General features: G+C 41.9%; 1 protein-coding gene and 1 long non-coding RNA gene across 2 annotated transcripts in view; both read left to right on the plus strand.

Moving 5' to 3' along the window:
* The first annotated feature begins 1526 nt into the window (after positions 1-1526).
* On the plus strand, positions 1527-7955 carry LOC308192251. Its single transcript, XR_013948676.1, has 3 exons — positions 1527-1854; positions 4848-4974; positions 6836-7955. It is a non-coding gene; the product is annotated as an uncharacterized lncRNA (long non-coding RNA).
* Positions 7956-23295: 15340 nt separating this feature from the next.
* Positions 23296-23955, plus strand: part of SMYD2 (SET and MYND domain containing 2) — a 28968-nt gene continuing 28308 nt past the window's right edge. The window contains 1 exon segment of the mRNA XM_080587240.1: positions 23296-23634. Within this exon segment, the coding sequence (XP_080443366.1) occupies positions 23453-23634 (182 nt within the window). The 5' untranslated portion in view covers positions 23296-23452.

Raw genomic sequence — 23955 nt, forward strand, 5'->3', positions numbered from 1 at the left:
GTCTCTTCTGAGCTCTGCAGGGCCCAGGAATGGATGCAGGTGCTGGGGAGGCAGCAGGGCCACAAGGGCTCCCTGTTATCTGGCACCCCTGGTTGCATGTACCCCCTCACTTTCTGCCCCTTGCCTTGCTCTGAAAATACCTCTGTATGATGCTGGCCTATTTATGACAAAATTTATCAAGGGTGCTTTAATTTGAAGGGCTTACTGGTGTTGGTGTGAGGTTTTCCATAGGTTTTCCGCAGGGGTCATATCCAGTTATTAGGTCCTTACTCTCCCATCCAGCTTACTGACTATAAACCCAAGCATATACTTAAAGGACTGATGCAGGTTTTTTTGATTGCTTGGCTGAATAGAGAGACTTTTAAATGTCTGCTTAAATGATTTGTGGGATTGCGGCCTGGAAAATCCCCGTTTTCTCCTCAGTGTGAAGGAAGAATGCAAAAATGACGAGAACTTAGTCATGGAGTTTAGAGAACTACCTTCCCCTCCCTGAAAGGAAATTCAGGGAAGAGGAAAGTTAAAAAAAAAAAAAAAAGCCTCTCCTCTAACACTTCATTTTTATTGAAAATGTCCCGTTTCCAGAAGAGTTTAATCTGTTTTCCAGTATCCACCACAATAACAACCTTTCTCAAAACACCAGCACAGATGCACCATCAGACAAGATGTTCTGACAAAGCAGGAAACAACCTTTGCAGTTCAGCAGGAAGAAGGTCAGATCATCTTGCCCCTCTTTCTGCTCGGAAAACTCAGTGCTGCTATAAGAACTCTGTTTAGATGTGAAAATACTCCTTGCCTCACGGCTGCTCTTCTCTTAGCATCTGGATATGGTCCTACCTCAACCAGCAAAGCTGAGCCCAACGAACACATGGCATCATACTGCAGAACTTGCACTGTACCCTTTCTATACATCACATTCTTAGCAATCTGCCTTTCTTTTGACTTAAATGTCATGTTCTTCCCCCTTTAATTAAATATATAACCCCAAACTATCAGTTATTTCTCTAGCCTTGGGTGTGTTAGACTTCCATTTTTCTTAGTAGTGGGATGTTTGACAACAAGTGGAAGAACAGCACTGCTCTCCAAAGGCAGTCTGCATTTTACAATTCTTTCTAATTTACTGTTCTCTATTCACAATATTTAGGTCTTCCACTGCCATATTCTTTGTACTGTCAGACTTTTTTTTTGATGATGAATTAACGCCAATGGGAAGTTTTCAGCTGCTTTCAACACTCCTTTCCTTTTTTTTTTTTTCCCCAGACAAAACAAGGGTACATCTCAGCTGTTGATGCACAGATTCCAACAGCCTGTTATCCACTATCATTTCTGTCATTGTCAACTCCCCCTGACCACATTGGAGTCACTCGGAACCCAAATATCTGTTCAGGAAGAGTACACATTTTTTTCAGGAGCTCAAATACATTCTTCAAGCACCGATGGAAAACGATTCCGTGTGCCACAAGGCATGAAGTGTTTTATGACTGAAAGTAAATTTTAGTGGGAATCCTCCAGAAACATGAATTGGAAGAGGCTACCTTGAATGCAGTCCTGTCTTCCATCAGGCAGTATGCATTGCTGCATTGTTAAAGATCTGCTACTTCCGTTGATGCATGCCTCATTTGGGTAGGCACAAATGGATAAAGTATTAGGGTTACTGTTTCAGTCTTGACACTGTGCAATCCTACTAAATCTTGCTTGTGCTGAGCAGCAATCCAAATATCTTTTTCTCTATTTTAGGAGGTACTACAGGTTCAAGATATACTTTTGTCCATACAACAGTAAGAAAAAATATTCTTTGAGATACCTGGATTCCCAGTGCAAGGAAATGTTTGAGGAATCCCGTTATTTAGCAAGAAGGTAAGATTTCTAAAGAGATGACAATGTGGCAAGAGTGAAGCAGGAACAAAGAGAAAAGACATTCACAGTCTTTGACATATTGAGGTTTATATCCTAAGTCTGAGATAAACTAGAATTTATCTAGAGGTCAGAATAAAACCCAAAAAACTCTTAGAGCACAGCTGTTTGTATTCTGTCTTTATTTCTTGTCAAGCCTAGTGAGTTCTGTGATCCCAGAATAGCTATTTTACCTGGATTTTTGAAAAAATATAGTTTAAAATGTTTTTATAAGGAGTTAATGTTTGGGATTTTGAAAGGAAGGGCGAATTGTCTAGGATTGTATTGGTTATAGAAACTCAAACAACTTCAAAATTATCAAAGTTGGAGAGAACTACAAGTAGCTACATCAGGTCACTACCATGGAGCTCTCTAAAAATTACAAATTAAGTAGAACACATCCAGAAAAATAGAAAAATTTGGATTACAGACTTGTTCTTGTAGAGAGCACTCTCAGCTTCTACAAATTTCGTTAAGGGCTTGATTGTGATACTCTTTCCCATGTTAAGTGGTATCTTAATTCTTCATTCCAGTGGGATAACTCAAAGAATTAGGCATTACTCAACTTGAGAAAGGTATCACAATCTAACCTTAAGAGTTGAGTGCTTTTAACACAGAATAGAACTAGGCTCATTGTGGAGAAAATTAATGTTAGACTTTTGAGGTGAATAATATTGTTTTGCATAAATGATATTTTCTACCAAAAATCATCTGAGGAATTGCTTAACTTATACAGTAAAACCTCTTGGGGGAGGGAAGAATGGCTCCAGTTTCACTGCCTAAGTGTCTGTTCCATTTAAAGGATATTAGCTAGCCAAATGAAAAATGCATGAATCAATCAGCAACAAGGACCTTGATCTCTGAATGAGACAATGCTGAGCTTTGAGATTTATGGTCTTGCTTCCAGAATTCCATTATTTGGAGGAACAACAACAATAACAATGGGAGATGACATCAGAATAGCGAGTGTTCTTCTTTTCCCTTCTTTTCCTGTTGATCACAAGATGCTGACTTCTGTGTCATTCACCCCTGTCAAATGAGTAAATGTTCAGTGCTTTAAAGCATTACCACATGCATGCCCAGTTCAAAATAAAATGAGAATGTCTTGAATGAAAGGGCATTATTGCTGCTTGCATTTTGCACTGCTAATTAGTTTATACACAAAGCAATTACCTATTGCTTACTTTCCTCCTGTATTTGTTCTGCAGGCAGAACTCCTTTTGATTTTTACACAGAGAAATGTATTGTTTGGAGTCATACTCCACTGATACTGAGTAGACAAGGGTTTCTTTCTAAGTACTTGTGATTCTTGTTTTCCATTTCCCTGAATAACTGCAGAAAATGTAATAGAGTTGCCCCTTATCTTTATGTTTTCTGCTGTGGGTGAAGTTCCTTCAGACACTGTCTTCCTGATAAGACCTCCATAGGAGGCTTAAACTCTTCTGCCACAGCACCGAAAGGGGCAAATGATAACAAGGGGATAGATTCAGTGGAGGAAGCAAGGACCTACATTAACACTGGCTGGGCATGGGCACGTGATATGCCTGGGATATGCCACACAACTGTGTGGCATTCTTTCCCACCCAGGCTGGAGCTAGATATCGTGCTAGAGAGAAGTAAATCCTATTTCAATCTGGTCATACAAGGTATGTGGAGAACCAAAAGAGCATAGATGTGCCCTTTTCTAGAGCCCGGGTCCAGACCAACCTCTTATGCTGCCTGGAACATCACCAAAACTCTATATAGACAGATGGGTAGAGATAGATATAGAAAGAGTTGACAGAAACACTAAGAGATTGCAAATTCAAGGTAAAAATAATTAGTAGCCTTGAAAAACAGTAGTTCTAACAGTATGCAACCATATCTGGTAGGAGAAATAGGCAAAACTAGCTTATTGTGAAAATGTGCATGCATTTGAAAGTGACAGCAAAGATCAGATGCAAATCCAGCCCTAAAATCTCTCCAGACTAGTGGATATTTGGATTTAGGCTTTTTTTTTTTTTTTTTTTTTTTTTCCCAGTGCCAAACATCACAGCATAGCTCAGCCAGTGAGGCAGGAAGGGTAAAGGTTACATCAGAGAAAGTGATACAGTCTTTGCTTTTATGCCTTCAGCCCCTTGCTTCAGCAAGTACAGGTTATCCAAACCTTTGATAAAACCTTAAGAGTCTTCAAGATAAACAGCTAAACCCCTTTCACTTGTGACAAGGTCCTCTCGTTGGATGACAGTGAGTTTAACACAGAATAGATTGTTAGTGAGGTGAAGAAAGAATTACATCAGTTGAAACCTCCCCACATCTCTGGAGTGACTCAGTAATCGGTTATCTGCAAGGAAAATGGCATCCAGAGCGAAGCCACAGCTCTGTAAATCAACGTGTGTATAGACAAAATAAATTCCAAACTGTAAAAACAGCATCCTCGTTGGCACAGAATCTCTTCTCAGTACCTTTGTACAAGCTCTTGTAAATAAATCAGCACAGAATGCAACTCATTTATTCTACTAGCATAAGGAAAACATCTCCAAAGAAATTGGTATATAAGCTTGCCAACAGATAAACATGTAGTTTCTTTCATTGGATGCCAAATCCAGTAACAGGAGCAAAACATACTTATAGCTTTTAGACCTGAGAAAAATGTAGTAGTAGACTTCCTGATAGATCTGTTACTTCTGTGCTACTAGTTTAAATGTAGTTGTGAAAAATGTCAAAGTGCTGGCGACTAAATTGCAGTAGTAGTGCTGCTTATAGCTATGAATGTACAGGGCGGTATCGCTCCATCTCATTGGTGTTCTTAGGAGAAAAAGACAGTGTGCCACAGAAAGAAAGTCATCCAATTCATGGAAAGAAATCCACGTTTGCTGGCAGGAGCCTCCCAGATTACTTAAACATACATTTTAATCTCCTTTCAGTCTGAATATTTATAAAACATTATATTTTCATTTTGAATTTTGCTTTCCTAGAAAAACTTGCAGTTACCACGTCACAACATATGATGAAGACCCATAGGCAGGAGAAAGTAATTATCTTCAATACTTCTGCCCTGATTTAGAAGCCACTGGAGTCACAAGGAGCTTCACACTGGTTTTGGTGAGTTCAGAATTAGACCATTTAAAATGCTGATGTTGCCTCACAGAAAATTCTGAAAATATGCCAGATAAGAAACTGTTTTGCTTAGAAAAAATATTAGATTTAATACTAAAGGATAGTCATACATTGTCCATTCTGTATACCTTGTATACATTATTATTATTTATTAGCATTACTGGGGATGCTTGCTTAACAAGAAATTCATATGTTTTCAGAGTTCACTTGCTCCTGCTGTTTACAGGAGCAGTTTGCTGAGACCAGCAGTCCTCCAGCTTTTCAGGTCATTTATTTCAGACAAACCAACCTTTCCCCATCTGGCTACTGCTGCTGTCTTGAGTGATGTGGCCATATAGAAGGCACTTCAATGTAGGACATCACGGCATTCTCTGGTGGTGCTTAGCTGATGACTCAATGCCAGTTCTAGGCAAAACAATTTTTGAACTTCCAGAAAACTGAGAAGGTCTCAGACTGACAGCTAGACCCACCAGTGCACCTCATACATACCAGGTGCATCATGTTTTGGGGAGAGATTTGCAGACAGTGGAAGGAACTGCATATGAACTCAAAACAAATCTGTAACCTTAAAGAAAAAAGAGACTCATGCTTTACAGCCTTGAAGAATTAGAAGGCTTGTACAGCTTTGGGAAGAAAAACACAACTTAGGGGAAGGGCAAACAGTAAAGATGATCAGGATCAATGGTTTCCATTTTTTCTGCATTTGTCAATGTGTTTTTCCCTTTCTGAAACAGAATAAAATTTCTTCCCAAATTTTCCTTGAAATGAAATGCTAACAGAAAAGAACTATTTAGGATTTTTAAATGAAAAACTAAATAAAAATGTAATTTTTTTAATTTCAATCTGGTATTTTTTACCTTTTTTTTTGTATGTGTGTGTTTTTGGTATTAGCTTTCAATGAGTTAACGTTTGCCGTAAGCAGTTCTCTGTTCATTTCTGAAAATTTCCAGACAGGCTTGGAAAATGACAGGGAACAGACACCACAGAGTGTTTAAAATACACCCCATGCTAGCAGGTATCTACACATACAGTAAGCGTTTGCCAGTGTTGTTCTAACCTGGTCTCAACACAGAGCTTCTTTACCCACCTTCATTCTTCCAAATGTTCTTCCAGACAGGTAACCTGAAAGAAGGGTCCATATGGTCGTGTTGATGATGCTTTTATTTATCAATAGATTCCTACTGCAAAAAAATGGTAATGTGACTTCAGAGGCCCCCCGCGGATGGAGAAATCTGGAGATCTGAAGTTACATTTCCCATTTTAGCAACATATTGTACTAACTTCTGATGGCTTTTCTTTTAGCTAAGAGCATCACCCAGTTTCCAGCATGGTTGCAGCTGCAGGAAAAGACTGGCAGCTAACATAGTAATGAGTCAGTATCTATTGAGATTCACTCATTACTATTAATTTCCCTGTTGCTTCCAACTGATTCAGGAGCTACTTATGGAAATTCTTCTTCTTCTGTCTTACTGAAATCCAGCCCCGTTGCTGTCAAACCTGCCAACAGGCGCAGCAATGCTACTGTGATAAAATAAGTCCAATTCTATCCCAATCTTGCTTTCCTAGGGAAGAACAGAACTCATTAAATAATTATCAACTGTGACAAGAAAGTAGCTGGCCAAACACTTGCTGCTAATCTAGGCATGACAGCAGGACTATACCTTTCAAAGCAGTAATTAGCTAGATGAACAACAACATAAGTACCAGACAATGACATGGAAAGGACTGTCCCTAAAGGACAGATTCATTATACGTAGGGTTTAGTGTTTGTGTGACTTATGAATGTTATTTTGCAGTATACAATTACGCTTCTTTTCTGCTGCCTTTCTCTTTGTTTTCTGCACAGTTTATGGAAGGGGACTGAGAGAAAATCTGGAGCCGAAGCCACGAGAGAACAGGTGACAGGAGCTCTGCAAGACCTTCCTTACACACATGGAACAAGGGTGGCTGTGTAGATCACATGGCAAAACAACACCATCAGCCTGCACCCCACCCTGCGGGAGTCAGGAATTTGGTACAGGCACCCTGCCCTCATTCTATGCTTGGACTGATATTCAGCTAGCGTTTGTAGATGGGGTACAGTAATCCTTATGAACTCCTCTTTATCAACAGTGCAGATTCTCATTGATGTAAATTGGAGTAAAGCTACTGAAGCCTGTGGAATAACATGCATTTATCCATGGCATGCACAGACCCAGCAGTCAGCACCAGTGCTAGAGCAGTGGTCCCACCAGCTAACAGAACTCACAGGGCAAAACTGCTTCCACTGAATGCAGAAGGGAGGACTGCAATTCCACCTAGAGCCGATGCTGGAATCACATGCAGCCAAACTTCTTTTCAACTGGTCTGTTCAAGTGCTTTAAGTTAAGCACACACATAAGTATTTGCAGGATTAAAGCCTCCGTTTGGAATGATAGAGTAAATCCAAATGGAGATGGATTAGCTGGCAGGGGGCAGGTGAGGTGGTCAAAGGCACATGCAGTTTATCATATGGCTCTGTAATTTACTACATGATTATCACAACTACATATTTGGTGTGGGGATATAGATATACATGCACACATGTGTACACAGAGCCAAACTTTTTTGGCATGGGGGCCACACAGTCATTTCAAATTGAGACTCTGGGCTGCACTTGTTCCAGGACTGCTTGTCTGTTGCCAACACACTGAAGCGCCTCAGGCTTCAGTCTGATTCTTTGTTTGCTTGCCCATTAAAGTTCTTATCCCACACTCCCTTTTGGCAGAAATTTTTGTTATTTCTGCTTTATGCTGGCCTAGGCCCTTCTCTTGCCTCTGTTCCTATTAACCTATTGCAGTGACAGCCAGGAGCAAACTGAAGCAGCTGGTTGGAGACGCTACTATCAGACTGTGAAACAGCTGTTGTGCAGAGGGGCCACCCTGAAAAACTTCTATTACAGCACTGTTGGGCTGAATTTTGGCCATTGCAGACAGGGAATTGGGGAATGAGAGCACTTTCATTTGCAGATATTTAATTGCTGAAAAATATAGGGGTGTGTGCGGCATCTTTATTGGATGTCACACAGAATAATGCTTTCCAGGTATTTTTTTGGCACTTGGTGTCGTTATCCTCTTACTGCCAGCATGCAGCGGCCCCATGTTGCAACTGAGTGTGAAACTGATTTCCAATTTTTCTGTTTAAATTAATATTTACCAGTTGGTTATTTTTGGCAGACTTTTATTGATAGCATTGATTCAAAACAAATAGCCAAATTCAGTTCTTGGTTACAGCAGAATGACATCTGGAGTTAACTCCACTTTTACCAATGTAACCAAGAGCAGGCACGGTCCTTTTTCTGTCTTTTTCTAGCGTGACATTTGCCCTGACCTTACCTATGGATGAGTTGGACTGCAATTTTAACTTTGGAGAAATTGGGATACAGCATTGAGTACAGCTCTGAAATTTATTGATTGGGCACTTCTCTAAGACACTTAATAGTACCTGCATCTTAACCTTCAGGTGACTAGTCACTTCAGAATACCATTATATATGTGCAGAAGTAGCTCTTACAAAAGCAACATAAATTAAACCTTTGCTATCAGCTAAAAGAAGATTTCCTTGAGCACTTTTGTATCCATCATCAATCAGTTGGATTAATCACTTCAGAATTATTTCAGCCATTTCTACACTAAAGATGTAGCCCAATCATTGCTGAAGGCATAGGACCTACATTTTAATTTGAATGAGCAGACAGAAAGTGAGGTGCTCTGAGCAGCTGTGAAAAGTTCCCTCTGTCCAGGTGGGCTGTGGGCATGTTACCCCCATGTCAGTGTAGGGGTACAGGAGTCTGCGTTCCCAGACTGAATGCACTCCACTGGATGTCAGTCCAAGTAAATCTTTCAGTTATGTCTATAGAAAAGCTACACAATTGCATGACAATGTCTGTGGAATCGGCGTGCAAGCCTAAGCACTGTTGCTTTCAGCGTACATTAAGAGCTGTATTTTGAACTGCGTTGCTGTTTGTCATCTTAAGGGTGGGAAAGCACTGAAAGAACAAAGTCAGCCAACAAGGCTGCCAAGCTAAGTTTGCTGTGACATTGATAAATATTCAGGCCAATGTCTTTCAAATGTTATTGTGAATCACCTTTCCCTCCTTCCTTCCCCTGCTTCAGTCATCTTGCTGGCTCAGAATATTCACCTTTGTCTCAGACCTCAGCTGCCTTCACTTTATTGCATATGATTGCTATTGTCTTTGTCTCTTTTATCCGCTTCGCTGTGTCTCATTTTCCTAAAGTACCTGGCACCCACTTTTCCATAACACTGTTCCTTTGTTTCAGGAAAACATAATTTCAGGAGGCAGCAGAAATACAGTTCCAAAGGCCACAGGGTGACATCCTCTCTCACCTGATCTTTATTCATATCAGAGTTTAATGACTTTTTTTTTTTTCCATTTCTCAAGCACCCTGCAACTCCCTTCCTCCCTGACAGGAAGGCACATTTTATTTCTCATAAAAATGCTTTCCTACCGATCTTCTGTTCTTCAGAAGTTTCAGAGGCCCTTCTGTTGCATGTTGGTTTTCTCATGTGGATTGACCTATTGACCTGGTTGTGGTTTATTACTGTTTTGACATTTTTAATCCTTCCTATGTTAGGAGAAATTTATACCCTTTTGTCATTTCTGATCTCTGTTGTATTGCCTTCAGCGGCAATCTTTCCAAACTTTGTTTTCAATTTTATGGTAGGAACAATTGATAATCTTCAATATCTGAATCAGTCAGCTTTCTAAAAGTAGTATTTTTTTAACATACAGCTAATCTTGTGTTTCTGGTTCATACATAATCTACCTGAAATAAAAATAATAATAATAAAAAAAGAGCTTCTCTCATTTCTACCAAGTCAGGAAAGGATGCCGTTATACAGTCCTTTGTATACACTTTCTTAGCTCCCCAATGCACTAAAAAGGGGGCCTCAGTCCATTGAAATAATACAAAACCTCAGTTGCTGATGGAAGTGGTATGTGATTTTCTGTGTACATTTTACACCAGAAGGTACAGTGCCTATTGTACATCCCCATTTAAAACTCAAACACAATGACTCATGCAGCTGGATGGTGACCTGCCAATGAAGTTTAAGACAGCATAGACTTCCACATGAATCTGCAGATTAATGAGACAGAGAACTATCTTCTTTTCTACCCACAAAAGGCTACTCGCACATTCAGAATGTGCTGCAGACTAAAACCAAAGTTCAGCTCGCCACAGGAGTAAAGAAGAAACACACATAGGATACACCTTAGAAGCAGTCCAGCCCTTATGGAAAACTCCTGTAGAATTTAACACAAAATGACAAGCTTTCTGCAGGCCTGGCTTTTTCTTTTTTTCTTTTTTTTTTTTTTTTGGACCATCCTATAGCTCAGATACCTCTGCTATTAAATTCTATACAATGGCTCAAAAAAAAAATCGTATAAAGGATGTAATGCTCCATAGCTTTTACAGTAATTTCTGCAGTATCCTGTTGCATTTCTGTAGGACCCCCTTGTTTCTAGTCCAATTACCTTATCTGCAACTTTTCATGAAAGACCTATCTTATAACAGACCCCTTCCCTCTCTCTCTGTTTTCCTTTAGGTGTTGCAAAATGTGTATGGAGATATGTATCCTAAAGCTTACATCTCACCACTCCTTGGTTTTAGGTGTGCTGCCATATCTGGCAAAGGTGTTACTGGTCTTTTGGCTGGGAAGCTAAGTAAAACAGTAAGCAAACTGTCAAAAACAGACAATATAAGTAGCAACTGTCTTCTCGTCTTGATTAGCCCAATGAAATAACACAAGGGTGAAAGAGGAGGAAAAATGAGCTTTCAATCCTTATTATAATTTTGAAGCAAAGCCCAAATTATAAATGTTTACAGAAACCTTCATTTTTGAACGCCATTTCAGGAAGTTATGTCACAAGTAAGTTATGCAAAAGGCAATTTACCTCCTCAGATAAATCAAAAAAATATTTAGGAAATGCTTGGCACATCATAGTCCTAAAATTCTGATGTAATTGATATATATTGAATATATGTCTCTCTGCAATGCAGTGATAGTTGTCTTATGTGTTGATTCAAACAGTTCAGTGACAATGGGCTACTTAATATTTGCAATGACAATGGACACAAAGCAGAGCTTTTAAGATACTTTTGTTGTCTTTTCTTTTTTCCTCTCCTATCAGTTACAATTTTCACAATTTGCTCCTACCCAACTCTTACCTTCTTATGACCGTATGCAGTGAGTTCCATTCAGATCACTGTTCCTGTGTTCTCACTCCATGATGTCCTAAAGAAAATCTGGACCCACCTAGGGATGGTGGGTGGGAATTTGGGCACTGGAGACATGGACAAGCTGCTTACTCTCTGCTAAGACACAATGGGGTAAGAGATGCTGTCAGAGCAGTAACCATGACAGTCTGATCACAAACATCCCAAATTCAGAGCGGGGTAGGTCAACAAGGAACATCTAACTCATCCCAGCAGAGGTTCAGGCAGCAGAACTCTGCACAATCCTGCATCTGCCTGTTCCTCGTCCTAGGGCTCAACAGGGAGAGCTGACAGAAGATTAATATTTTCTGATATTCTTATAACCAGAAAGTGGTACTTCACCATGGAAAGATAGTTCTAGCTACTGTATAGCTAATAATCAGAGCCTAAGTTCGTTTAAAATGCATTGGTGCCATGGCACCTAACTGACTATATTCCAAAAACATCAGATTCACTAGTTCCTGTTTGCCATGGAAAAACATGAAATCGCCTTCAAATACGTTACTCGGAGGGAAGGGTGCTGCAAGAAATTCCATACGACTTCATGATGAGCAATATGATTACAGTGGCTAAGGAAACACTGGCTAAAAAAATAGCTTCAAATATTTCACACACACACACACCTTTTTTTCTTTTTTTTTTCATTTACGGTGGTAGTAATTGAAATAAGCGATTTAAACTTCTATGAAATCTGGGTATACTGAGAAATATGTAGAAGACTAAAAGGCAAGGTTGTTGAACCTGTGAAGGTCCTACAGTTTATTATTGTTTTGTTTTGTTTTTTCTTCTTCTATGAATTTTATAGAATAACCACATTTTAATCTTAACAAGAGGCAGGATATGGAAGTACAAAGGAAAGTGGGAGGGCTCATCTCATCAATTTCAGCCAAATATATTTAATCATTGATTCTTGACACAAGGGTTATACATGCTAGCTTTTGTGCGTTGAAGACAAGTGGCCTCAAAGAGGTCTGCTGAAGTCAAGGTGTCTTTAAAATGACTAACAGAAAAAATACAAGTTACAGCCACCCTCCTTGAGAGCACTAACTTCATTTGTCAAGCAACTATTTTGTGGCAATTTTGACTCATCAAGAGCTTATTTTGTTCACAAGGATACCTTTGATGGTGTAAAAGGAGCTCTGAATACATGAATCACAATTCAATACCTTCCAAAGCAACTGCTTTCTCAGGAATTATTTCATCAGATGTTATATAAAGGGGTAAGTTCAAACTATCAAAGTTTTTATGTGGATAATGTATCCACTTAGTTTTATTATCTAATCTTTATTTCATTTCTGAGACTACAATGATATCTCTTCTTACATCTTTCAGGACTGCTTCAATTCATCTAGTTTCTGCACATTTTTGAGTATTTACTTTTTTTTTTTTTTTAATGTAACTCCCTTGAGAAGCAGCTTTGAATTGACTCATTTTCTTTCTTTCCTTCATGAAATTTTGTCTCTGTGGATTTTCTCTGAAGATATTTGGAACTGATGAGCTGTGATTTCAACACCATTTCCCAGGCTGCTTTGAGCAGTTGACTTGCATCTATGTCAAGAGCGTGTTTGCTGAAGTTGGTACTAATGGTCCAACTAAACACAATTTTCAACTGTTAATTCTGTCATCCTGATGCATCTTCTGCTCTCTGTCAGTACTTCGATCTTTTATAATATTTCTTGAAGTATAAACAAGTGCCTCTCTTCTTCAAGCACTGAAGGAAGAGTACTATATTCATCTTTGGGGGTGATGATTTCTGTTTCTCGTTTTTTCGTGGTTGGAGATATCCTGAGTTGCTGTTAATTGGTCATTAACTGGGATATAAGTTATGGTTAATGTATTTGTCCATGTGCTCCTGTTCTTCATTTTATTGTTTTCATAGAACACATTAAGATAAATCAAGAGAATACATGTTTATTTTCATTATGAAGTTACACCACATCCTTGGGTGGATCTAAACCCAGCTACATTAACCAGGTTTGTTGCTGAACAGCCTGATTTCCTCTGTTCTATATTGAGATTTTCCCAATTGTTGTCTTAAAGAATGTCTGCTTTTCCATCTGGTCATTCATGTCTACTGTACTGCTCCTTTCTACATGCCTGGGCCCTACAGTCCCTTTACCCTACGCAGTCCTGATGCCCAAGCCATACATGTGGAGTCTGACAATTTCCAGCACCACGTCGCCTTCCTGTCTCACCATATCCATAGACTTCTCAGTGACAGAAACCAGCAGGATAACCACTGCTTGAGGATAAAAGTCCCCCTAGTTCTAGCACTATAATTATAATTGTCAATTATAATTGTCATTGCCATTCTCTTAGCTCTGAAAGCCCATATATACTGATAATGGGCAAAGAAGTGTGTATTTATCAAAAATGGACTTGCTCTGCATCTAAAATACATTCCCAATGTTTGTCTCCACAGGGCTATATAGCATAAATCCCTGACCAGTTCAATAACTGACAGGTTATTCCCTGGCCTTGCTCTGGACTGCTCCAAGTACCTCCCCAGAAATGTGCCCTGGCAGTTTGCTCCAGAAAGCATTCCCAAAAGTGGTACAGATGAGACCGCACCATGTTATCTCCCTGCCCTACCCCAGCACTATCCAAGCCCCACAAGTACATTACATGGCTTGCTGCATTTTGATCTGTGGAAACAGCAGCTAAGGGGCTGCAGCCTTGGTGTCACATTATTTCATGTACATGGAGCAAACCCCAAAGACTAGGAGTGCTCTCCTCAGGGCATAGGCTCACCACCCATCCCAAAGGCGACCCCACATGCAGAGATGGCACAGGAGATGCTGCCAGCTTGCTGCAAAGGGTGTTGGGTCTGCACGCTGTGGATGTGAGCCTGATCAAGCCCTAAACTCAAGGTCTGGGCCGCGTCCCACATCTTTTCCTAGCAGCAGCACGGACACAGCCAGCAGCTAGCAGCATAGCTCTCAGACACATTTTAAAGGATTTTACAAACATGGTTGAGGTAGAACTTTTTTTGCATAGCTATTTCAATAAGTGTAAATGTAACATAGTACCTGGCCTAATAGCTACCTTCCTCTTATCCTAAAATAGGCACAGACCTACTTACATTCAAAGTAAAACTCCAAGCCTTTGACTGTATTTTTTTTCCCTCCCCTGCTAAGTAAAAAACGATCCCAAACAAGAAAAAACACCACCAGAACTATTCTTGCAAGGAGTGAGAATTCCCCAAGTTATCAATTGTAACAGAAAGACATTTGGCTTCACTTTCAAACACACTCCATACTCGTGGCTTGTGCTAGGACCAAAAGTGTGGCTGGGAGCGTGCTGCGTTTCTGTACAAACACATCTGGAGGCGTTCTAGCTGCTGTCGATGTGATGCCTCGTAGCATGGGGTCACTTACAAATATTTAGTACTCTGCTGGACCAGATTTTATCTTCCAATAATTAAAATACCTGTCATCTGATGATGGATGGGGACTCTTCTCTTAGTAAAGGTGTGTGCATTCTCAGCTTCCCTCCAGGTAGGAAAGTGGTCGCAGAAGGAAAAGGAGATGTGGTTGACAGAGAAACCACCAGCTACATGGGCGTGAATTAGCCTCCTGGGAGATAGGCCCCTTGGGCAGCAGGGACCACCAGAAAGGGGAATAGGAGGAAACTGATATCACTCCTCCTTGAAGAAGGTTCTTTGGTTTCCAGCAGCCATCCACTCAATGCTTTTTAGAGGACGGGGTGCAGTCAAATCATTCATGAAGTTAAACTAGGACAATTAGAAGGTAAGAACAGCATTAGTTAAAAGTAATGACCTAAAAGTAGAGACACCTGACGATAGCAGAAGGATGAACTCTTTCCTTCCCCTTCTCTCTCCTCCCAGCCATTACTTTAGTCTGTAGTAGGCCGAGATTAGAATAGTGGTCTACAGCACAAGGAATAAAAAGGGGAATCACAACAAATGCAAAATTGAAGCTTAAGATATCTGCATACCCAGCAATATAAAAAGGACACACACACAAAAAAAAGAGTATTTGAAATACATTATACACAGAAGAAGATCCAGTAATGGAATTAGGCAGTTCCTAGACGAACATGGCAAAATCATTAATAATAAAGAAAGCCATATTCAATAAACACATCTCTCCTCTCTTTGGAAAAAGTGGGATGACAGCAGTATCATATCAAGCAGCTGAAGCCTTTTTCAGTCCATTAGTAACCAAATAGGATGTTAAACATCTACTTGTGATAAAAACCTGTAATTCATCAGGCCCAGATAACTTGCACCTGAGGAGTCTCAAATACTTGGGGAAGGAGAGTTCGCTTCCACATGTTAATTTTTAATGGGTCTTGAAATAATATGGAAATTCCAGAAGAGTGGAAGAAGACTGATGTTTTGCCAGTATTCAGCAAGGACGAACATGATGACCTTGGTAAATAAAAGCCAGCTAACCTACCATCAAAGTGGAGGTGAGGGGGGAATAATAGAATATGGGATTCAACTGATAAAGAATGAAAGGACAGGAAGTAATTAATGCCAGTCAGCATGGCTTTATGGAAAACAGGTCTTGTCAGACAAACCTGATTAGATTACAAATTTGTCTGAAAAGGCAACTGCTTCGGTGCAATATATTGAGATATTTGTAAGGCATTTGATTCAATTATGCAAAATATTCTGATTTTAAAAAATCATATTGTGCAGTCCCAGTGAAATGCCCACTAGTGGAATGGTGCTCTTATTAAGCAGCAAACCTAAAAATGAGTTATCACTGGGAAGCTGTTGCTAAATGAAGATATTCTTAACAAGGCTGCAGAGGGGTCAGTCTTAGGCCTGGCACTTGAACTTGCTGTTGCTGAGGTAAATATAAATCACTGCTGATGGCTTTGTTAATGTGACCTCTGCAAACATAAATAGAAAAGCAAGTAATATCAAAGTGATGTTACATGTTTATACTGCATCGGTGTGATTACTGACATGCCACACGTTTTCAGTGATCGTATGTTTTGATGAAGTTGGAAAAAAAAATCAGAGGTTTGGAAAATAGTTACAAAACTGGTTGTGAGAACTGAATAAAGCATCTTACCCTGAGAACTTTGAAGAATGTTGTGAGCTTGCTTGATTGTAGTGTGTAAATACCTTGATAAGCAGAAAAGCAGCTCATCCTCTTTCCTTTTCCAGCTTGCCCAGTAAGCTGGGACAGAAGTGGTACACAGTCTTGCTTTGTCAGGAGTGCTGCCACCCTGAAGGGTTTCTGCTTCCACATCAGTATCAGGATAGGTTAAGCAATGGGGTGTCCCTTGTGTCAGGAGGGGTGCCTGACCTACTACACACGGCAGCACTCGTGTAGGTCATCTGCATCTGTGAAGGCTCCAAGACTTTTCTCTTGCCTGTAATCCCTCTCCAAGTAAAAGGGCAGATAAGATGACCCTGGATAACTCAGGAAATGTCCTGGCCAATTATCTTAGGGACAGAGGGAGCCTCAAGGAGTTATCGGAGGATCAAAGACCCTACTCTAGTCTTCAACACAGAAAAGTTGCAGCTAGACGACAAAAGGAGAGGCAGGGGAAGAATGTGACAACTTAATGATGCTATAGTGGCACGGGGTAAGATCCTCAGCTTGAGCGAGCAGGTGCTGCTCCTTCAAAGTCTGTGCAGAGATGCTGATTTACACCAGTGGCGAATCTGACATGTTATATTTTTTTATTTGCTTGAGTCCTGCCGTGGCTCCATAAGCAAAGGTTAATGCAGGTCTGCCGGGGGCAGGCTGGAGTTAACGCAGAATGGCAGTTGTGAGGTTGCTGATTCTGATAAAAGCAAATTGTGAACTGCAAGCATCTGAGTGTTGAGTGTCACATTCACACCTAACAGCTGCTCTTGCCTGTTCCCCACAGTCATCCAGTTCTGTCATCATGATATGTTCCCAAAACCACATTTGTGCTGCTGTCACTTTTTGTCTTTGGAAATTTGTGTACAGGCTTTCTATAATGACATATTGAAATGCTTGTAAACTTCAAATGAGTGGATTAAAATATATTTAACCCAGGCAAATCGCTTCCATATATTAGGCAGAAACTTGAATCTTTACTTCTACTGGGTCCACAATCTTCCCTGTAGAGTAACCACTTGCAAGAGGGATGTTAGTATCTATAAAGTTGGAGGAGGTCTCTGATGGGTGAAGGCAGAGAAGAATTTGTTCCCTTCATGAAAAGAAAACCTAAAGAACCTCTTTCTAGATAGATCTCTGGGTCTCTCACTACCACAGATATCTCTGAAGGATAGAGACAGACACCTCCGTGTGGTTGCCCCACTTCTCTGTTTCCACCAGCCCTCTGCTTGGGAACAGCCTGACCATCCACAGAGCCAGGGCACCTCTGGGTGTTTTGTCTGGGTATCAACACCGGGCAATGTCAATACTGTCAACACGTCAACCACCCATGGCACAGATGAGGAAGACAGCAGGACGACAGATTTTGTATGTCATGCCCAGGCCCCTCCAGGGTTGGGGAAACCAGTGATAAGCCGTGCTGGCAGCCCCTACCAAAACACACTTTCACCCCGATCTCCCACCTTGCAGGTTATCTCCTGAAAGCGATTAACTGCACTTTTCCTCTATTGAAAGGCAGCGCTTCCCAGTTCCTGCTGAGTTTTTACCTTCACACTTAATCTCCGGTTTGCAAAGAATAATACAGACCTGCCCTCACCTGCTGAAAAGGTGCAGTTCTCTGACCCCAAGCCACCCCTAAACTGCCAAGAGTCCAGCAGCAGCAGCTGCCTCGCTGCCAGCAGGACAGAGTTTAGGGTGAGCCCTGAAATCTGCCCACAAAGCCTATTAAAGCAGTTTAGGCTGAGTTTTTTGTTGCTTGGATGGCAGCGTGGGACATGGTTCAGCTTCCCCAGCTGGGCTGCTGTCAGTACCTGCACTGGCCAGCTGAAAGTATCGAAGGATTTTTGGAAACATTAAAAAAAAAAAAAAAAGACAAGGTTAGTAAACCAGATCTCACTGGAAATAATTGCATTAAATATAGAAGAGGTTATATGCGGTTTCCTTTGTCCTTTCTCTCCCCATGGGCTGGTGGCCTATGTTACTCCTTGTACCTGCCCTGTAGCTGATTTCATTGTTTATTCCGCGCTCACCCCTCAGTTTGCTGGGGGCCCTGTGACTCCGCCAGTGACTCCCTGCTCTGTTTCCAAGTTCAAAACCTCTCTGGCTAAAGTCTGCGGTGACACGTAACACAACAAGACAGCTTTCAGCACAGGGTGTGCAGCAGATCCTGGAGAATACCATCTGCGGGTTAGCAGTACAATTTCTGGAAGATTAAGTATTAAACCTAACTAAAAGTGACTAACAGGGATAGATCTTTTCCTGTCAAATGCTCACAGCTTTCTGTCAAGCACTTCCAAGGTTGTGAGTGAAGGTGAATGGCTCTACTTCTAAAGACTCCTTAATTTTAAGAAATTCAAAGAGCAGACACGACACTTTGTTCTTTGACTTTCTTAAACCCAAACCCTACTTCAGATCCTTTCATGAGCTATCGTCTTTCATATTTAAAGCATACGGAACGGAAGTTAAAAAAAAAAAAAGACAGAGGGGATGAGAAGTGTAAGTCTCTGCAGATGTAAGGTATCATTTAGCAACGTATCATTTTATCACCCAATCCTGCCAGGCCCCCAACACATCCTGTGGGGTACAGGATCCTCCCCTTGTCTCATATGAGCAGTGGGAACTGAGAGCACTCAGGTCTTCTGCGGGTTGCTTAAATCTTCCTGGTATTGGACCTTTATTCAGCAATTGCATGCATAGTTATATGGATAAAGCCCCGAGAATTGTCATAAACTGATTAACAAGTCTGCATTTTGCAATACACAATATTTATTTAGGCACTCAAATGGATTTATAAAAATCCATGTTCAGATTCTCTGATGAACACACAGATAAAATAGGTAGAGCCAAAAGAGAATGTTTTATTTAAAGGTTTTGTATAAATATAGAAAAAAAGGGGGGACAGGATAAATACAGGATAAATACAGAATAAATACAGGATAAATAGGATAACTCCTAACAAAGTACTTACAAAACTGTTTTCATTAATAACTTATCAAACCAGTTTTATTTCTTGAAAAGCTCCGAAGTAAGTTAAAAGCTGCGCCGGCAGCTGGTTGAATTTCTCCTGAAGGGTTTGGATGGGGCTGCAGGCCGCTGGTGAATTTCACTCTTGTGAATTAATTCATGCATTATCTCTTGGAAAGCTCATTTTTTCAGAGTGGAATAAAGCCTATTTAGTAAATTATTATTTTTGTTTTTAAAACTAAATGACTGTTTATTAAAAAAGAAAGCGACTAAAATTCAAATTTTTCCTCATTACCTGAGGCATAATCAAATTGTCAGCTGTTCAGCAAGGGTGATAATGTGGAACAGGAGTGTGATAACATTTGCCATCATCCCAGCTGGTTCCCCCAAAAAAGAAATCTCCTCACAAGCTCCTAACTGGTGAACCCACACAATTTTTGAGGAGCATATGACCTAGCACAAGGTATGATTTAGAAGTAATCATAGATAGATAATGCATGTGAGTTGTTAGACCTCTTTTTTTATTATTATTATTATTTATTTGGTCACAACATTATTTGAAACAGAAATTAAAACCTGACTTAATTAAAGGAGGTAAGAATTTGTCATTGACTTCAGAGTGACCATTATTTCACTACTGGAGTACTGGAGTATATAATGCCATGCTTCCAGATTTCAGAAGCAAACACTGGATCATTTAATTTTACCAGTGCCTACAGGTACTAATGTAGAAGGAAAAAAGCCGAGAACTTTTCAAAGCAGTTTACAATGTTATAGAAAGATCCAGCAACTGAAAAGGAAACTGGGCACATTTATGTGAGAAATAAAACATGCTTAGTAGCATTTCAGAAAAACAAACAAACAAAAAAACACTTATTAATGACACTTTGAAATCAAGACTGGGTGTTTCCTACAAGTTTTGGTCTCCTTCAAGCAGGAATTAATTCAAGGAATTCAGTAGCTGGTGCAGCATAAGATGTCAGAGGAGATGGATGTATAAGCTGTGACACTATTTGTCTATCTATAATGGAGCCATCTATTAATCAAACTGGATTGAACACAAGGGCAGTTTCCCAGTTAATGCTAATTCATTCATATAGTGAATACATTATCGATTATTATTTTTAAATATACTTTGTTGTAGAAATGCCTATAATTAAGTCTAGACCTTTGAGCTAGACTACCATGAGCTACATTGAGCCGGGATACAAAGAGTAAATGGCAGCCCTCACTTGCGCAATGTGGTAGTTGGTTAGTCAATTAAATACGGCTTTTACTATTCCAACTGGATACACTCACTCCATGCCTGACGTGTAAATCTGCAGTGGGCCATGATTAACATTTAGCCCAGTGCTACAGGATGATAGCGTACTTTTCAGTCATTGAACCCATTTTCATTGATCACTCTTTCCTTGTAAAAAGGTGATGTTTTAGCTAATTCAAATAATGCCGGCCTATAAAGATACATTATTTTTGCAATGGCTCTAATTGTTTCATCATGTTATATTTCATCCTTTACACCGCAGCACTTCCAAATTCTGATTCTCTGGGTGGCCCTTACAAATAGTTGAGCTCACGCAGCTGGTGAGGTGCTTCACAGCCAAAAATGTGATGGGGCTAGGACAGATGTGGCTACACCTACTTAGGGACATTGTCAGAGCACTTTTGCAAGCTAATTTCTTATTTCAAGTTAGGTTCTTCAACGTTCCTCTTTTATTTCCATTTTACTGCTTTACTTTCTTGTGGAAATTTTGAGCATCAAGTTTTAACCAGTGTGTTTAGTCAAAAAGGAGCTTACCAAAGATTTGCTGTTCAAAAAATTTAACATAAAACTAAATACACAGTTACTAATAGCAGAGATTACATCCTTTAGAGGCTTACATCAGTCTACGCTGCTCATGAACTACAAGTGGCACCAGAAACATTTTCATTCTCTTCAGTGCTTTACTCATATTTCTGAAAGGAATATTCTTTTGGTGCTATATCAGGGTATTGTAAAACCGATAATTGCATGCAGCATACTTGTGCACAAAACAATAACATTTTATTAACACAGACAGCTTTAGCTGTTTCTCTTGGGTTGCGTTTTATAGCATACTGAATTTCAATAATAGATTTATTCTTAATGTTAGTAATTATTTTGAATAAAATCAGTGTGTTGTTTTTTTTTTTCCCTTGGAGTATAAATTTTGTTATATTTACAACATGGCTGTTGATGTGATATTCAGACTTGTAGGTGTGACAGCAACAGGGACTTGCAACAACAAGGCCTTGTTTGTTTCTTTGCTGCTTAATTTCTTTATTATCAAGAGAAGCCTAACCCTTTATGCTGGCTGATTATGACAGTTTCCCATTAATTCCATAGGACTTTTTGTGCTCAGACTACTGGATATTATCCAAAAGCCCCAGGACAGGGCAGTCAACTTTCCATTCTCCACTCCATGACCTGGGAGCCACAAACCATGGATGACAACACTGGACTGGCTGAGGCCCTGACATGACTCAAGGCAGGGGGTGAGCTGGCCAGCTCTGGAGATGCCTTCCCCTGACTCGTTTTGTGATCTCTTGCCCATCCCACCATCCTTGGTGGCCTTGCTGCCCCATACTACCAGGCATATGGCCAATCCCCTGCTGTTGCAGCCCTGCAGTGCCTGAGGTAAACCAGGATGGGTGCTGGGGGGACCCGGACAGCACCTTGCCCTAGTTAGGAAGCAGGCCATGAAACCAGCAGCCAGATCTGAGCAGCAACTGCCCATGATTCTGTGGCCTAAGACTTGTGTCTTCGGAGGCCCTACTGCTCTAGCCGGGGGCTCTGGTGTTGGCAGTGCTAAACCTGGAGCTGGGGGTCAGCCTCTTCTCACAGATAACTAGTGATAGGAGTAGAGGGAAAGGCCTCAAGTTGAGGCAGGGAAGGTTTAGGTTGGAAATGAGGAGACATTTCTTCTCAGAAAGAGCAGTCAGGCATTGGAATGGGTTGCCCAGGGAGGTGGTGGAGTCACCGTCCTTGGCGGTGTTCAAGGAAAGGTTGGACATGGTTTAGTGGGTGACATTGGTGGTAGGGTGATGGTTGGACCAGATGATCTTGGAGGTTTCTTCCAACCTTAATGATTCTATGATTCCCTCTAGTCCCATCGCTGGTTATCTGCAAGAAGAGACCAACCCCCAGCTCCCCACACCTTCCTTTCAGGCAATCGTAGCGAGCAATAAGGTCTCCTCTGAGCCTCTTCTCCAGGCTAAACAACCCCAGTTCCCTCAGCTGCTCCTCACAGGACTTGTGTTCCAGGACCTTCACCAGCTTCATAGCCCTTCTCTGGACATGTTCCAGGGCCTTGATGTCCTTCTTGTACTGAGGGGCCCCAAACTGAACACGGTACTTGAGATGCAGCCTCACCAGAGCCGAGTACAGGGTGACGATCACCTTCCTGGTCCTCTTGGCTACACTGTTCCTGATACAAGCCAGGATGCTGTTGGCCTTCTTGGCCACCTGGGCACACTGCTGGCTCATATTCAGGCATGCACCAGTCAGCACCCCCAGGTCCTTTTCCTCTGCAGCTTTCCAGACATTCTGCCCCAAGCCTGTAGTGCTGCATGGGGTTGTTGTGACCAATGGCCTCAAGTTGAGGCAGGGGAGGTTTAGGTTGGAAATGAGGAGACATTTCTTCTCAGAAAGAGCAGTCAGGCATTGGAATGGGTTGCCCAGGGAGGTGGTGGAGTCCCCATCCCTGGGGGTGTTCAAGGAAAGGTTGTACCTGGTGCTTAGGGACACAGTTTAGTGGGTGATATTGGTAGTAGGGTGATGGTTGGACCAGATGATCTTGAAGGTCTCTTCCAACCTTAATGATTCTAGGATTCTATAATGACCAGACAACCCATTCCAGGCTCGCTGCTCACAGCCTGGCTCCCGAGTAGGGCTTTCCACGGCGTGCAGCCTCGCCCCGTAGCACCGAGGCCCCCCCTGTGCCTCCCCCGGGGCGGGTGGGCGACTTCCCGGGCGCCCCGCCCGGCGCCGCCGGGTTACGGGCGGCTGCGCCCCGGCCGCCCGGAGGAGGCGCTCGGCGCCGGCCCTGCCACCGGGCGGGACCCGGCCGCGGCCTTCCCGGGCGCCCGCTGCCGGCGTTGCCGGCCCGGGTCCCGCTTCCCTCAGCGATCCCGGCTCCCCTTCCCCGCGGCGGGATGCGCTCGGAGGCGGCGCCGCAGCCGGGCGGGCTGGAGCGGTTCGCCAGCCCCGGCAAGGGCCGGGGGCTGCGGGCGCGGCGGCGCTACGCCGTGGGGGAGCTGCTCTTCGACTGCCCGGCCTACACCGCCGTGCTGGCCGTGGGCGAGCGGGGCAGCCACTGCGACGGCTGCTTCGCCAGGTAGGGCGGCGGGACGGGGGGGCCGGGGCGGCTGAAATGAAAATCATCTTTTATTTTGTGGTACTGCCTGCTGGCGGTGCCTCCCCCCCGGCTCGCCGCGGGAGCAAAGCTTGCCTCCCCTGCCGCGGTGCCGTGGGGAAAGGCGGTGCTTCAAGCTGCTTTTCCTCGCTGAAGAGGTCCGGAAAACGAGGGGAAGCAACAAAAAATAAAGTTCCGCTGTTCCTTGTACGCTCACAGTCGGTTAGATGCACGGGTGACTTCTTGTGGGATGTTTAAGTGAATCCCTCCGGTTTTGTAGCGGCGTAACGTGCTCCCATTTTG

The sequence above is a fragment of the Anser brachyrhynchus genome (genome assembly GCF_964034855.1).
Source record: "Anser brachyrhynchus genome assembly, chromosome: 3".
Taxonomy (NCBI): domain Eukaryota; kingdom Metazoa; phylum Chordata; class Aves; order Anseriformes; family Anatidae; genus Anser; species Anser brachyrhynchus.